This window comes from Mobula birostris, chromosome 3 (genome assembly GCF_030028105.1).
Source record: "Mobula birostris isolate sMobBir1 chromosome 3, sMobBir1.hap1, whole genome shotgun sequence".
NCBI lineage: Eukaryota > Metazoa > Chordata > Chondrichthyes > Myliobatiformes > Myliobatidae > Mobula > Mobula birostris.
In genome coordinates this window covers 145,176,336-145,189,720 of record NC_092372.1, presented here as the reverse complement: position 1 = coordinate 145,189,720, position 13,385 = coordinate 145,176,336, and the positions used below count along the sequence as shown (strand labels likewise).

General features: G+C 39.5%; 1 protein-coding gene across 4 annotated transcripts in view; it reads right to left on the bottom strand.

Annotated features, from left to right (window-relative positions):
* Nucleotides 1-671: 671 nt before the first annotated feature.
* ica1 (islet cell autoantigen 1) overlaps nucleotides 672-13,385 on the bottom strand; it is a 115,971-nt gene continuing 103,257 nt past the window's right edge. For 3 of the 4 annotated variants that reach the window (XM_072251985.1, XM_072251984.1, XM_072251986.1), the window contains exons 13-15: nucleotides 10,601-10,861; nucleotides 3,933-4,028; nucleotides 672-1,637 (exon numbers count right to left, since the gene is read on the bottom strand). In XM_072251985.1, the coding sequence (XP_072108086.1) occupies nucleotides 1,516-1,637; nucleotides 3,933-4,028; nucleotides 10,601-10,861 (479 nt within the window). In that variant the 3' untranslated portion in view covers nucleotides 672-1,515. The remainder of the gene's footprint in view (nucleotides 1,638-3,932; nucleotides 4,029-10,600; nucleotides 10,862-13,385) is intronic. The other variant, XM_072251987.1, reaches the window with a different exon arrangement.

Sequence of the window (13,385 nt, the reverse complement as noted above, 5' to 3'; positions counted from 1 at the left end):
TGAGCTGCATGTCTAAAGTAATCCTCCGAGCTAAAGAAAACAGGATGTAGCCAGCAGTATCAATAGCACAAAGGAGCAGCAAGTTGGGCACAGCAACAAGCACTGAAAATTTAAAAATACATCTATAGCGTTGGTAATGAGAGAGGCTGGTATACGCCGAGCAAAAAAACGTAAAGCATCCATTAGTCTCTTCATTTAGATTGTAAATGTATCGACTACTCTAAGTACCTGTATTGCACGTTGGTTTTCCTACCAGAAAAATGAGCATGATGAGGTTCAATTTTAACCCCACACTTTGGTGTCTCCCTCCATCTCTCCCTCTGTAAAAATTGACCAATAATGCAAACCTTTTTGGAGAATTGAAAGCTCTGGACTGAAATTCCTGCCAAGGGTGAAGTGAGCAACCTTGAGCTGAAATTGCTACGGCTCTGCTTACCAGTCCAAAAGCAGTAGTTCTTTCTTTAACCATGATTCAGAGATACGTACTGATTCAGCAATGCTGCCAAGGCTACTGATTCATCTAATGACAATACAACATGTCTCAGTCAGTACCCATGCTGTTAATAGAATGACACATGGAGTTACCATGTAAATTGCAAAACAACCTCAAATTTAACTAATTAAATTAAAGGCATCCATTAGTCTTGCAAGACCATGGATCTGCACCTGGAAAGTCTTACTCTCCAGGGTGCAGGCCTGGGCAACGTTGTATGGAAGACCGGCGGTTGCCCATGCTGCAAGTCTCCCCTCTCCACGACACCAATGTTATCCAAGGGAAGGGCATTAGGACCCATACAACTTGGCACCCGTGTCGTCGCAAAGCAATGTGTGATTAAGTGCTTTGCTCAAGGACACAACACATGTTGCCTCGGCTGGGGCCTGAACTCACGACCTTCAGGTTGCTAGTCTAATGCCTTAACCACTTGGCCACGAGCCCACTAATTATATCAATGGATACTTGCTTTTTTTTTCCTATTACTAATGATCTGAGAACATGAATTAATGTGTATTTCAGAATCAGAGCCATGTACAATGTAGTGGGGAGATGATTGATTCCCTGATGAAAATAGAAACATATACAGTACATTTCCGAGTGACTGGAGCATTTTACCACCCCCTGATGAAAATAAATTCTGATTTGTTCTCTGAGAGTAATTGAATAAGGAAAATGTTCAGTGTAGAAGTTGGCTCTGTGCAATGACAGAGCTTCTCTGAATAAAAAGTGTTGCCAATTATATAGATTTATTGTTGGTTGTAGAAAGTAGCCTAGAAAACATCTGGTTAATTGAACAAAAATGACATTACTCTCTATCATTTAGTAACAAGACATCAACATTTACAGATTGTCTTTTTAATAGATTTCTATCATTTGTGCTGATAAAAATAATTAAATATTTTTTTCAGCGGGTTATAATGAGTGAAAGATTAGAAAATTAGGATCTAGTAGTCAGCATTCAATAGACTTACCAAAGATTACAATATTATAGTCATGATTACACCTTAGACTAATGTGTGTCATGCATTGAGGAGCTCATGTTCCTCATCAGTTCGTCCAATTGCATCCGGGTTTGATAATGGGTCCAGGTCAGCAAAAAGTTTAAACCATGTAGACTGGTCAGTTGAATTTTTCGAAGCACCTAAAAGCACAAGAAATATTATGTTAATAAATCTGGTGTTACAGTATCTTAATTGTAGGGGAAAGAATTCTAAACATTTTGCCAGAATACAAACATAACTGATGTTTGTTAATATTTCATGCTGAATCTAACAAGTTTTACCTGGAATGAATAAATTCAGCACATCTGCCAGACTGTATTACATTGTATTTTATAAATGAGGTTTCATATTGTAATAAATGACAGCTGGAGTTTTACTCAAACAAATTCTGCACAGAAGATGAAATATGATTTTGAGCCTCAGTGTAACCAGATCATAGATGCTGAATACATGCTTCTCTGCCAACAATCTGAATTCTCCAACTATGTAGTATCACATCTCCTACAGGGTTCACAATAAATGTTAAAACAGGAAATGCGACAAAAGTCAATTGCATACTGTTGGGAATGTTCAACTGACCCCAAACAGTCAGGGAGAGATGGAGGAACAAATCTTTAAGCTCCTTTCTGAAAAGGGCAAAAAAAGTTCATCCAATTATCACGTGAGTTTCAATCAACATAACCAACAGAGCTGCAACCTGTTTAAAGGATCTGTGAATAAATTCCCAGGTCGGGATGAAATGGTGACGTTAGTAAAAGATGCAAAGGAGGAAATTCTGGACCATCATTTGTCACTTCTCCCTGGCCACAATAAAGGATTAGAGGTCTGTTGTTTAATTTGAAGTTATAGCATAAAACTTTCTGTTGAAAAGCAAAGATTCATCAAGATTCTGTTAACTTGACAACAGGTGATATGGAAGTTCATTACGGACTGTGCATTTAACATGGTCCACTTGGATTTTAGCAAGGGTTTTAAATAAGGCCTGCAATTCAGGATTGCTTGAAAAGCTCATGGAACCATCGGGGAAGTGGGAAATTGGATTTGAAATTGGCTCCGTTGCAGCAAGCAAAGAACAATGGTTGACAACAGGTAGTTAGGTAGCCTGAGATACTTTTGTACTCAAATGATCTTGCTGATACCTCAGTTTGCACATGGCCCTGCTGAGACCACACTGCTGCAGATTGATTCGTTGTATTTAATAAAGGGTACATTGACAACCATAAAGGGAATGCAACAGGGATTCACCATTAATGATTTCTGGGATGAAGGAGTTAAATTTAAAAGAATGAAAGGTGATTATTGGAGCCTTTGGGTTCAGATGTAATCGTCCTTTTTGTACAGGTCGTACCTCCCACAGAAGAGGCCTCAGTGATCCAGGAATCAGAATCCCTGCCCCCTACACCAGTCTCTCAGCCACACATTAGTAAGCTTGATCATGCTATTCTTGCACACGCTGGCATGTGGCACAGGCAGCAACCCTAAGATTACTACACTGGAGGTCCTGCCTTTCAGCTTCCTACCTAACTCCCTGAGTTCTCTCTTCAGGACCTCCTCCCTTTTTCTACCTATGTCATTGGTACCAACATGTACCAAGACTTCTGGCTGGTCACCCTCTCCTTTCAGAATACTCTGCACCTGACCCAAGACATCCCGTACACTGAAAGGTGACCTCAGGGGAAAACGCATACTGTAATTCTGGACACTGAGAAGCTAGATGCCGGAATGGACTGTAGTGAGCGAGGAGTCAGAAGTCACCAGTCTGATATAAAACTCAATGCTGTTACTGTGAACGGACTGAAGTTCCGAATGATTACCTCCTCCAAGTTTTGTGAAGATGGCATTAACATTACTACAGGGCATTTGATCATCACAAACAAAGCCTGTGTTTACTACTCATTCCTAATTCCCCTGAGCCGAGTAACCAGTCATGAGTCAACTAAATTGGTGATTCTGGAGTCACTCACAGGCCAGATTGATTAAGGGAAGCAGATTTCCTTTCCCGAAGGACATCCATGAATCAAATATCTTTTATTTTAAACAATCCAGTATTTTCAGTAGTACTAACATTTTTAATGCAGAATTTAATTACTTGCCTTTGTTCCCCAGCTACCATGGTGAAAATGTTAACTTACGATATTAGCCCAGTAATGTAGCCACTCTGCTACTGAACCCACCGTGCAACCTTTCTCCAAATAGAGGTAAACATTATCAGGAACTGTGATGTACTGAATATTCTGGCAAGACCAATGCATTTCAGACAGATGGACTTGTTGCTTTTGTACCCACTACTGAGGATCTCATTTAATAAACTTTACCTGCCCCAATTACTGGACTTCGAATATCTCAATTCATGCACTATATGATATTCAGATACAGCGCGCACGCACACACACACACACACACACACACACACACACGGCCGATGGAACAATGACCTTTTAATGGATTCTTACTCATATCCCCAATGAATCCGTTTAGCTGCTCTTTTGACTGAAATGCAGGTTGAAGATTGAGGCCGGCTGCTGTCCAACCTTAAAAAGAAATGAGCAAAGTATTCAAACACATGGAATGTGTATATATAAAAAAACTGCAATACACATGTTTTTACACTGCTGCCAGTTACTGAGGACATTTATGAACAGATGTTGTAAAGAAACATAATCAATCAGCTTTAAACCATTCTATACCACACACAACTTGTCATAAGTAAAAAATAAACTGCTGGAGGAACTCAGTGGGTCTGGCAACATCTGTTTGTCATAATCTGTGATACTAATCCATCAACACTAATTGGATTAGTATCACAGATTTACAAATGTGCACGTTAAAACAGAGCTATTTTGTGCAGTTCAAGTTATGTTGTTTTGTTTCAGTTTGATTGCATGCAGTGAAAGACTTGTTCATTAGTGTCTTCTTTCATTTCTCTCACCGGGTGACAATATGGACAAGAAACAGAGTACTTCTGAATTGTGCTCATTGTTGCCTGTTAGAGTACAGCAAACTTCCAGAAACAAGATTGTCCTTTTTAATAATGTAGTACACTGGTGCTAGTATTGGTATTGTTTCATGAATGCCACATGTACCAAGATACAATGAAAAGCTTGTCCTGCGTACTCTTGATACAGATCTGATCATTGCACGGTGCACAGAGATAGAATAAGGTAAAAAAAAGACAATGCTGAATAAGGTGTAAAAGCTCCTGAAAGAGTGCAGTACAGGTAAACAATAAAGTGAAAGATCATAACAAGATAGATAGTGAGGTCTAGAGTCCATTTTATCATACAAGAGTTCCATTCAAGAATCTGAAAACAGTGGGATGGAATCTGTCCTTATGCGTTGGTAAATGCTTTCAGGCGTTTGTATCTTCAGAGCAGAAGTCCCCAACCCCGTGCCGAAGAAGTCTTCAGTGTCCTGCCTCAATGACTACCGCCCCGTTGCACTCACATCCATCATCATGAAGTGTTTTGAGAGGCTCGTCATGAGGCACATCAAGACCCCGCTGCCCCCCTCACTGGAGCCCCTGCAGTTCACGTACCGTCCCAACAGTTCAACAGACGACGCCATTGCCATCACCCTCCACCTGGCCCTAACTCACCTGGACAAAAAAGACACATTTGTTCAAATGGTGTTCATAGACTTCAGTTCAGCATTCAACACAATCATTCCTCAGAAACTGATTGGAAAGCTGAGTCTACTGAGCCTGAACGCCTCCATTGCAACTGGATCCTAGACTTCCTGACTGGGAGACCTCAGTCAGTCCAGATTGGGAGCAGCGTCTCCAACACCATCACACTGAGAATGGGGGCCCCCCAGGGCTGTGTGCTCAGTCCACTGCCATTCACTCTGCTAACCCACGACTGTGCAGCAATACACAGCTCGAACCACATAATCAAGTTCGCCGATGACACGACCGTGGTGGGTCTCATCAGCAAGAACAATGAGTCAGCATACAGAGAGGAGGTGCAGTGGCTAACGGACTGGTGCAGAGCCAACAACCTGTCTCTGGATGCAAATAAAACAAAAGAGATGCTTGTTGACTTCAGGAGGACACGGAGTGACCGCTCTCCGCGGAATATCGACGGCTCCTTCGTAGTGATCGTCAAGAGCACCAAATTTCTTGGTGTTCACCTGGCAGAGAATCTCACTTGGTCCTTCAACACCAGCTTCATAGCAAAGAAAGCCCAGCAGCATCTCTGCTTCCTGCGAAGGCTGAGAAAAGTCCATCCCCCACCCCCCATCCTCACCACATTCTACAGAGGTTGTATTGAGAGCATCCTGAGCAGCTGCATCACTGCCTGGTTCGGAAATTGCACCGTCTCGGATCGCAAGACCCTGCAGCAGATAGTGAGGTCAGCTGAGAAGATCATTGGGGTCTCTCTTCCTGCCATTAGACATTTATACCACGTGCTGTATCCATAAAGCAAACAGCATTATGAAGGACCCCATGCACCCCTCATACAAACTTCTCCCTCCTGCCATCTGGCAAAAGGCACCGAAGCATTCGGGCTCTCATGACCAGACTATGTAACAGTTTCTTCCCCCAAGCCATCAGACTCCTCAATACCCAGAGCCCGGACTGACACCAACCTACTGCCCTCTATTGTGCCTATTGTCTTGTTTATTATTTATTGTAATGCCTGCACTGTTTTGTGCACCTTATGCAGTCCTGGGTAGGTCTGTAGTCTAGTGTAGTTTTGTGTTGTTTTACATAGTTCAGTGTAGTTTTTGTATTGTTCATGTAGCACTGTGGTCCTGAAAAACATTGTCTCATTTTTACTGTGTACTACTGTGTACTGTACCAGCAGTAATGGTCGAAATGACAATAAAAAATGACTTGACTTGACTTGACTTGAAATGGCTTGTATGAGGGGGCATAATTTTACAGTGATTGGTGGAAAGTATAGTGGGGGATGTCAGTAGTAGTTTATTTTAAAAACACAGAATGGACGTAATATGACATTTCGACTCCTGTACCCAGTGTCCTGAGTGAGGACATGTGTCAAATGCCCTCTTCAACACATTGTCCCATTACTACTCCACTAACTTCTGTCCTTCACAAAACTACTAACCACATTAACCACTGTCATTCAAATCCTTAACACAGATGTGTTACCCATTATAAATTGGTTATATACAAAAGGCAGAAACCAAAACAAACATGTTCACCATCACATTAAAATAAGAACTGTACAATTGATGAGCAAATTTATTCCAAAAGAGCTATTTTTAAAAAGAATTGGCTATTTGCTTAACCCAACATTTTCTGATTCAAAAATGCTCTTTTTATCATTGTAATAAATCGAGCAGGAGGCAATACTGAATTAGATGTGTTTTTCCTCCACTGTCACTACAGTACTCCAGCTTCTCGAGCATACAAGCAAATATTAATTTAAATTATTTAACCAAGGTCAGCCAACTGCAAACCTCCTGGTAGTGAAACTGCCACGGGAAGTGTCTACATCAATCACTGCCCTGTAATTTGTATGCAAATTAAACTCATGCATACATCCTGCCTGAAATCAGGGCAGGCCCCTTGATGATAAATTTTTATTTCAAAATTGAGAGTCCATTTTTTGAGAGGTACAATAAGATATCACTAAATAGAAAGCACTTCTCATACTTGGAATAACTTTTTGTTTAAAAAGGCGAAATGCTTAAACACAATACTGATTTTGACAGGTGATTATACTTACAATTTTTTAACAAGTGACACATATTTATCAATGAAAAAACATACTTTTTTTCCTGAGACCCATAAGTGGGCAAGATCTATTTTGATGGGAACTCAGTTTGAAGAACAAGACAAATTAAGATAAAATCTTACTATAAAAAATAGCTTAAAGAAAATATTAGATAATTGAAAGGTCATGTAATATTTGCAAGGATATATTTTAAAATCATTCTTAATATCCTGGAATACATCATCACAACCTCTCTGAGCCCTCCATGCCTCTATTTCTGTCACTACTTCCACTTTTTCTTTTTTAATTTTTGTGCATGAAGTACAAATACTGTACAATGGAATGCACTCCACAGCAAGCAACCAATGCCAACATTAAATAGACCCAAGTCCAGTTTCACTTAGATAATAAAAATAACAAAATAAGTACAGATGCTGGAAATCTGAAAAAAAAACACACAAATTGGTGGAAACAAGGGATTGAGACTGGAAAAGTTAAATTAATTTCTCTTTCCACAGATGTTTCCTGACTTGCCATTTCCAGGACTTTGTTTTTGTTAATACATAGACGGGTGTAGTGTGAACTAGAATACACCCCAAGCACATCCCATTACTGTGATCTTGTAGAATGAGATGCCGGTTGGTGCAGAATTTGAGAATCATTTGTGCTACAAACCCATGACAACCAGGAATTGGACTGACATTTAGAACAGAATTATTTCCATTTTATTAATTTGGATCGCACTGAAGTCAAAAGCAAAAATCTAGCATCCAACAACATTACTAGATCTCTCTTTCTTTAATCTAGTTGGCTGCCATGCACATTTGATTCTGTGTTACCCGTGGTAAAATTCATATCAGGATGGAATATAAAATTGAATGCACTTATAAAGGAAAAAAAGGCTGCTGATTTGCCCATGCCTACTGACCCAGAGGAATTTACACCCATTTATTCCAGCTCTCATTCTTCTACCTGAAGCAACAAATAATCTGCTGGAAAAACTAAATAGGTTGAGTAGCATCTGTGAGGGGAAAGGAACTGTTGACGTTTTTGGTCAAAACCCTGTATTGGCACTATGCGCATTCGCTGACATTTTGTGCTCCACATTACCTCTGTCCTTTGCTCAGAGAACAGTATTAGGGAGGGGGCATCTGCAGAATGGTAATAACTTTACAACAAATTACATTTAATATAATCTTTGAATTCAGTAAAATATATTTATTTTTATTTATTGAGATGCAGCGTGGAGTAGGCCCTTCTGGCTTTTCAAGCTGTGTTGCCTCAGCAACCCCCAATTTAACCCTAGCCTAACCACAGGACAATTTACAATGAACAAATAACCTACAAACCGGTACATCTGGAGCACCTGGAGGAAAGCCATGTGGTCACGAGGAGAAAGCCTTATAGGCAGCAGTGGGAATTGAACCCGGGTCACCTATACAATAAAGAATTGTGCTAATCACTACACTACTGTGCCACCAGAATGTTTCATAGGAGTACAGTAAAATGCGGATTCCCAGCTGAAGAAGGGGATATTAGGATAGCTAACCAAAAATATAGTCAAAGAGTAGCTTTCAAGGACTATCTTAAATTGGGGAAAAGTACAAGGGAGAGAGACGGGAAAAGATTAGCCAGAGAAGTCCCAGAACTTTTAATCTAATTGCTGAAAGCTCAGCTGCTCATCGTGGAGTATGGAGGTGAGGGTAACACAAGGATGCAGAGTGGGAGGAAATTTAGTCTATAGGCTGGAGGAGATTATATACTTGAGGATGAGGAGGAATTTGAACATTGGAATAATAAATTTTAAGACTGAGGCATTGTGGACATACATCCAATCTAGTCGATGCACAATGGTGATAGTTGATGTTGAGTTAGAACACTTTCAGCAGTTTATGGACACACTTGTTTGTGGAAAGTGAGAGCCATCAGAATTTCAAGGGCTCGCACAACCCGAGGCAACACGTTTACCAGCACCTGACTGAGGGAGAGTAGGGTGATTACAGAAATGACTGTTTAAAAGTAAGAGAGTGAGCCCAAATGAACGGTCTTGATCCGAGACACTGACTAACCATTTCTCTTCAGAAGTGCTGCTTGACTGGTTGAGCCCCTCCGGTGCCGTTCTGTGGCATTTAAAAGTACGAGGCTGCCCTTTTAAGACTCGGATGAAGTGAAACTTTTTTTAAAAATATGGTCGTGAGCATTTGATTGTTCTCCTACAAAGAGTAGTTGAAGCAGAGAATATAAATTGTTTAAAGCTAATTTGTTAATGAGACAGGGGTTGAATGGCTACATAATTTTTCTATGTATGTTTCTATAATGAAATACAGACTAAAGTTTCAAACAAAGGCTACAATCAGATTCACCGTGAGCTTATGTAAAGGTGAAGACTTGCGTGGCTAAATTGCCAATGTCACCTATGTACTGGACTGTCTGACAAACTTCACCACACACATTATTGCACAGTAGAAATAGCAGTTTAAAGCCAGTGCTAAGCAGTATTCTCTAAGCATTCTTGTTCCTTAACCTGTCACACTTGAGACCTGGGCCAAGGCAAATTAACCTTACTATATTTGTACAGCACATAGGAAAGGTGGGTATTGAAATCACAAGAATACCAGAGGAGAAACGTACTGGAATTAGTCAATGTAGTAGAACTTTAAAATATAATTTTAGTATACTTTGCAGTATAAATTCCTAGTCCTGTCCTGTGAAGAAGTTGGGCCCATCTCCTTGGAGTTTAGAAGAACGAGAGGTGCTTCAATTGAGACGTACCGGATTCTGAGAGGGATTGTTAGGATTGCTCTATGTAGCTGAGACTGAGTCTTTTTTTCCCCTCACTCGGTAGGGTAAATGACTACAGGATAAGGAATCGAGCAGATGATTGAGCTGATAAATCATTTTCTTTTGGGTTGCATGTTTTGCAATAATCAACCTCAGGGTTTTTTTTAAAATGCTCTGTCCTTCAATTTTACCCAGGTTTCAATCAATAGATCTTTGGATCCTTGATGAGTTCAGGCAAAATGATCAATTAGGAAAGTGGACAAAGGCTGTGAGGGAGAACAGGCTTAAAGAACGCAGAGAAATAAAAGCAGGAGTAAACCTTCAGTCTTTTCTTTTCTCAAATAGTTTTATTACTCATTGTCTGAATTGGGGAGGAAAATAAATAGGAAAGCTTCCAGGCTGAGCCTTTATTTTGGGCTAAATACATTCTCAATTAATTGAGAGAAGGATGGAGTTCATTTATATTTGTGCAAAATTGGAGATTTAGCCTTGAAAATGGATCAACTAGAATCTGCTAAAATTAAATTGCAAACCTTCTAATATGGATTTGGAATATTACTTCAAAGATTTATCAAGAACACAACAGCATTATCAATGAAAAAATGTTCAAGGTGCTATTATTTTCATATTTCTATACTTACCAGTAACTGAAGATGATAGATCTCCCAAGCTTTTGTCAAACAGTTGAGAAGGGAGGAAGCTTGAAGGAGAGGGAGATTGGTCCGATTCACCAGCTGTTGGATGGTTTGGTGAATGCAGACCTTCTCCAAATACTGCTTGCCATTCTCTGCTGAAGTCACCCTCTTCCAGTGATGTCCCATTTAGTATTTCATTCAACAACGCCATTTCATCCTTGTCACTTGTTTGAGATTCAATGGAGTTGATCAATAAATTCGTTGGAGCTGAAATTAAAATTGAAGAAAAAACATCAATTTGTGTAATATGTTGATATGCACAGGCAAATAAAATCTCATTCTCAAATATTATAGAAAGACTAATTTTTGTACCATACAATTTTAACAACTTTCATTTCTTAGGAGAGGTTAACAATCTTGGAAATACATATTCTGCAACTATGATACATTGCCATAAGATATATATCCTGTCAGTAGAGTCAAAAATTTTGCAACAGGACACTGTAATTCTTTTAATGTCTGTTCCTTGAAAAACATAATTTAAAAAAAAAAATTCTACTTACTCTGGATGTACATACAAAACTACGCTAACATTCTGTGTTTCTCTTAACACATTATCCAGCTTGGGTTTGGTTTTTTGCATTTTATTTCCTGCAAACTTTTAGATAATTTTAGAATAATGTCCTTTTTGTAATATGTGGTTTCAGTCTGTCATCATCTTGACATTTCCCATGTTATTCATTTGAAAATCAGTGTTATTGGTTCCAGCATAGTAGAAGATGAGGATCATCAGTTTTTGCACAAAATCACTTCTGGCGTATAATCAGCCACAGCTTTCATGACATGGCACGAATGAACTTCTGCTTTCCTGCTTAGATTCCCCTATACGGTGCACTGTCTCACAGGAATATTAGGAGCCAAGCAACAAGCATTCCAGGCTTTCACAAGTAATTCCATCACTCTGGTTCAGTTAATAATTGAAATTAGCTGGTCCATTATCAATTCTTTGCCAATCTTGCTAATGAAATAAGATGCTTTTTAAAGTTATTATTATACATTGTAAGATAATTTTAATAGCTCTGATATCTGCTTACATTTCATTTGAAAACAATTTTCATCCCTTATCCCTGATTGTTATTTTAACACCGAAGTTTCGGATTCATTATCCACATGAGGAGATTGCCATCGATATTCCTTACTCTAACCTGGATGTGAAGTAGCTAGAAACCATATTAGCTGATATAATTTGATATCAATTAACCTTAAAGAATGGCAGGAAAAGATCTTAAAATTGCTTTGATGTGAGAGTTATCCAAGGAAAATATATTCATATTGCTAATAGGGTCACCAGCTATATTTTATGATTAAAACATCAAAACACCAAACTGCTGAATAGAACAAACAAAATTCTATTAATATTCTAATTTTGGACATTAATATGATGTTGCTGTGTAAAATTTTAGTTACTAATAGTTCTGTCAAAACGTACACCCGAGTACGAGAGTATTATACAATAATGATGCGTTATGGTTAAGTTACTAGACATGTGTTCAGAGGTCTGGATCCAAAGACAAGTTCAAGTCCTACCATAGCAATTGTGGAATTCACAGTAATTAAGGAAATCTGAAACAAAATTCTAGAATTTGTAATGGTGCCTCTGAAACTACTGGATTATTGTAAACATCTGTCTTATTTACTAATGCCTTGAGGGAAGGATATCCACCCTTGCATTATCTGACTCCTCACACAGCTAAGCCTTCTGAGACAGTTCTTGAAATGGAAGGGGAGACCTAGCAACAACCAATAAACACTGGCCTGGTGAACAACTTCCACGTAGCAGGTGGCTAGACATCAACAGAAAATGAACGCCAAGGAGACTCACTGTGAATCACATCAGTGAGAGCTTTTATCTAATTAAAACATTGTCAGGGCTACCCTGAAATGCAACAAAAAATAAACGCACATCGGTTTCATTCATCTTCAAGATCTGTGTGTTACTAGCAACATCCATTCCACATTACCCATGAGAAGATGGTAGCACCTTCAGTCCCAGTGAAGAAACTCCCACTGTGCTGTTGGGAAGGGAGTTCCCAGAGTTTCACCTACCGATAATAAAGGAACACCTCCGAATCAGGAGGATATGCATTCCAATGCACTGGTTGCCCTTGTCCTCTCTAGTGACAGAGATTGCAAGTTCATGAGATGCAGTTAGAGTGGTCTAGATGAGAAATTTCCATACCTTTTATAAATGAGGCACACTGTAGCCACTGACTGAATTGCTGGGTAGGGTGAAGGAAAGAACCCAATCAAACCTGTTGATGAGATTCTTGTGCATTGTTGGAGCTGCACTAATCCAGTTAAATGGTGAGTATCCAACATAATCCTGATTTGTGCCTTATACATGGGGATGGCAGGAAGAGTTTTAATCATCACAAGCAGTCGCTTGTTTCAGTGAGGTAGCATGAGATTTTAAAAGAGCTCAGGGCCTTTCCTGACTTTTCAGCAGAGTTCAATCATCGCGATATATTAAGTACTTGGGAAAAGGCCAATAAAATGATCTTGGGTTTAACCAGAGTGGCCAATGTGGGAGCGGGTCAGTGTTAGAGTGGTTAGTTTCAGGTTTTGACTCAAGAGGCTTATGCAAGAAGAAGCAAATGATCTGGGTAAGTTCCTTTCTCTCTTTGTCGAGTAGTGCATAGCTGGTACAGGAAGAAAGGGCCAAGGGTCAGTGGTGTTTTCTTCATGTGAATGTGGGAACTCAGAGTCCTCCAGTCTCTCTGATAACTACATG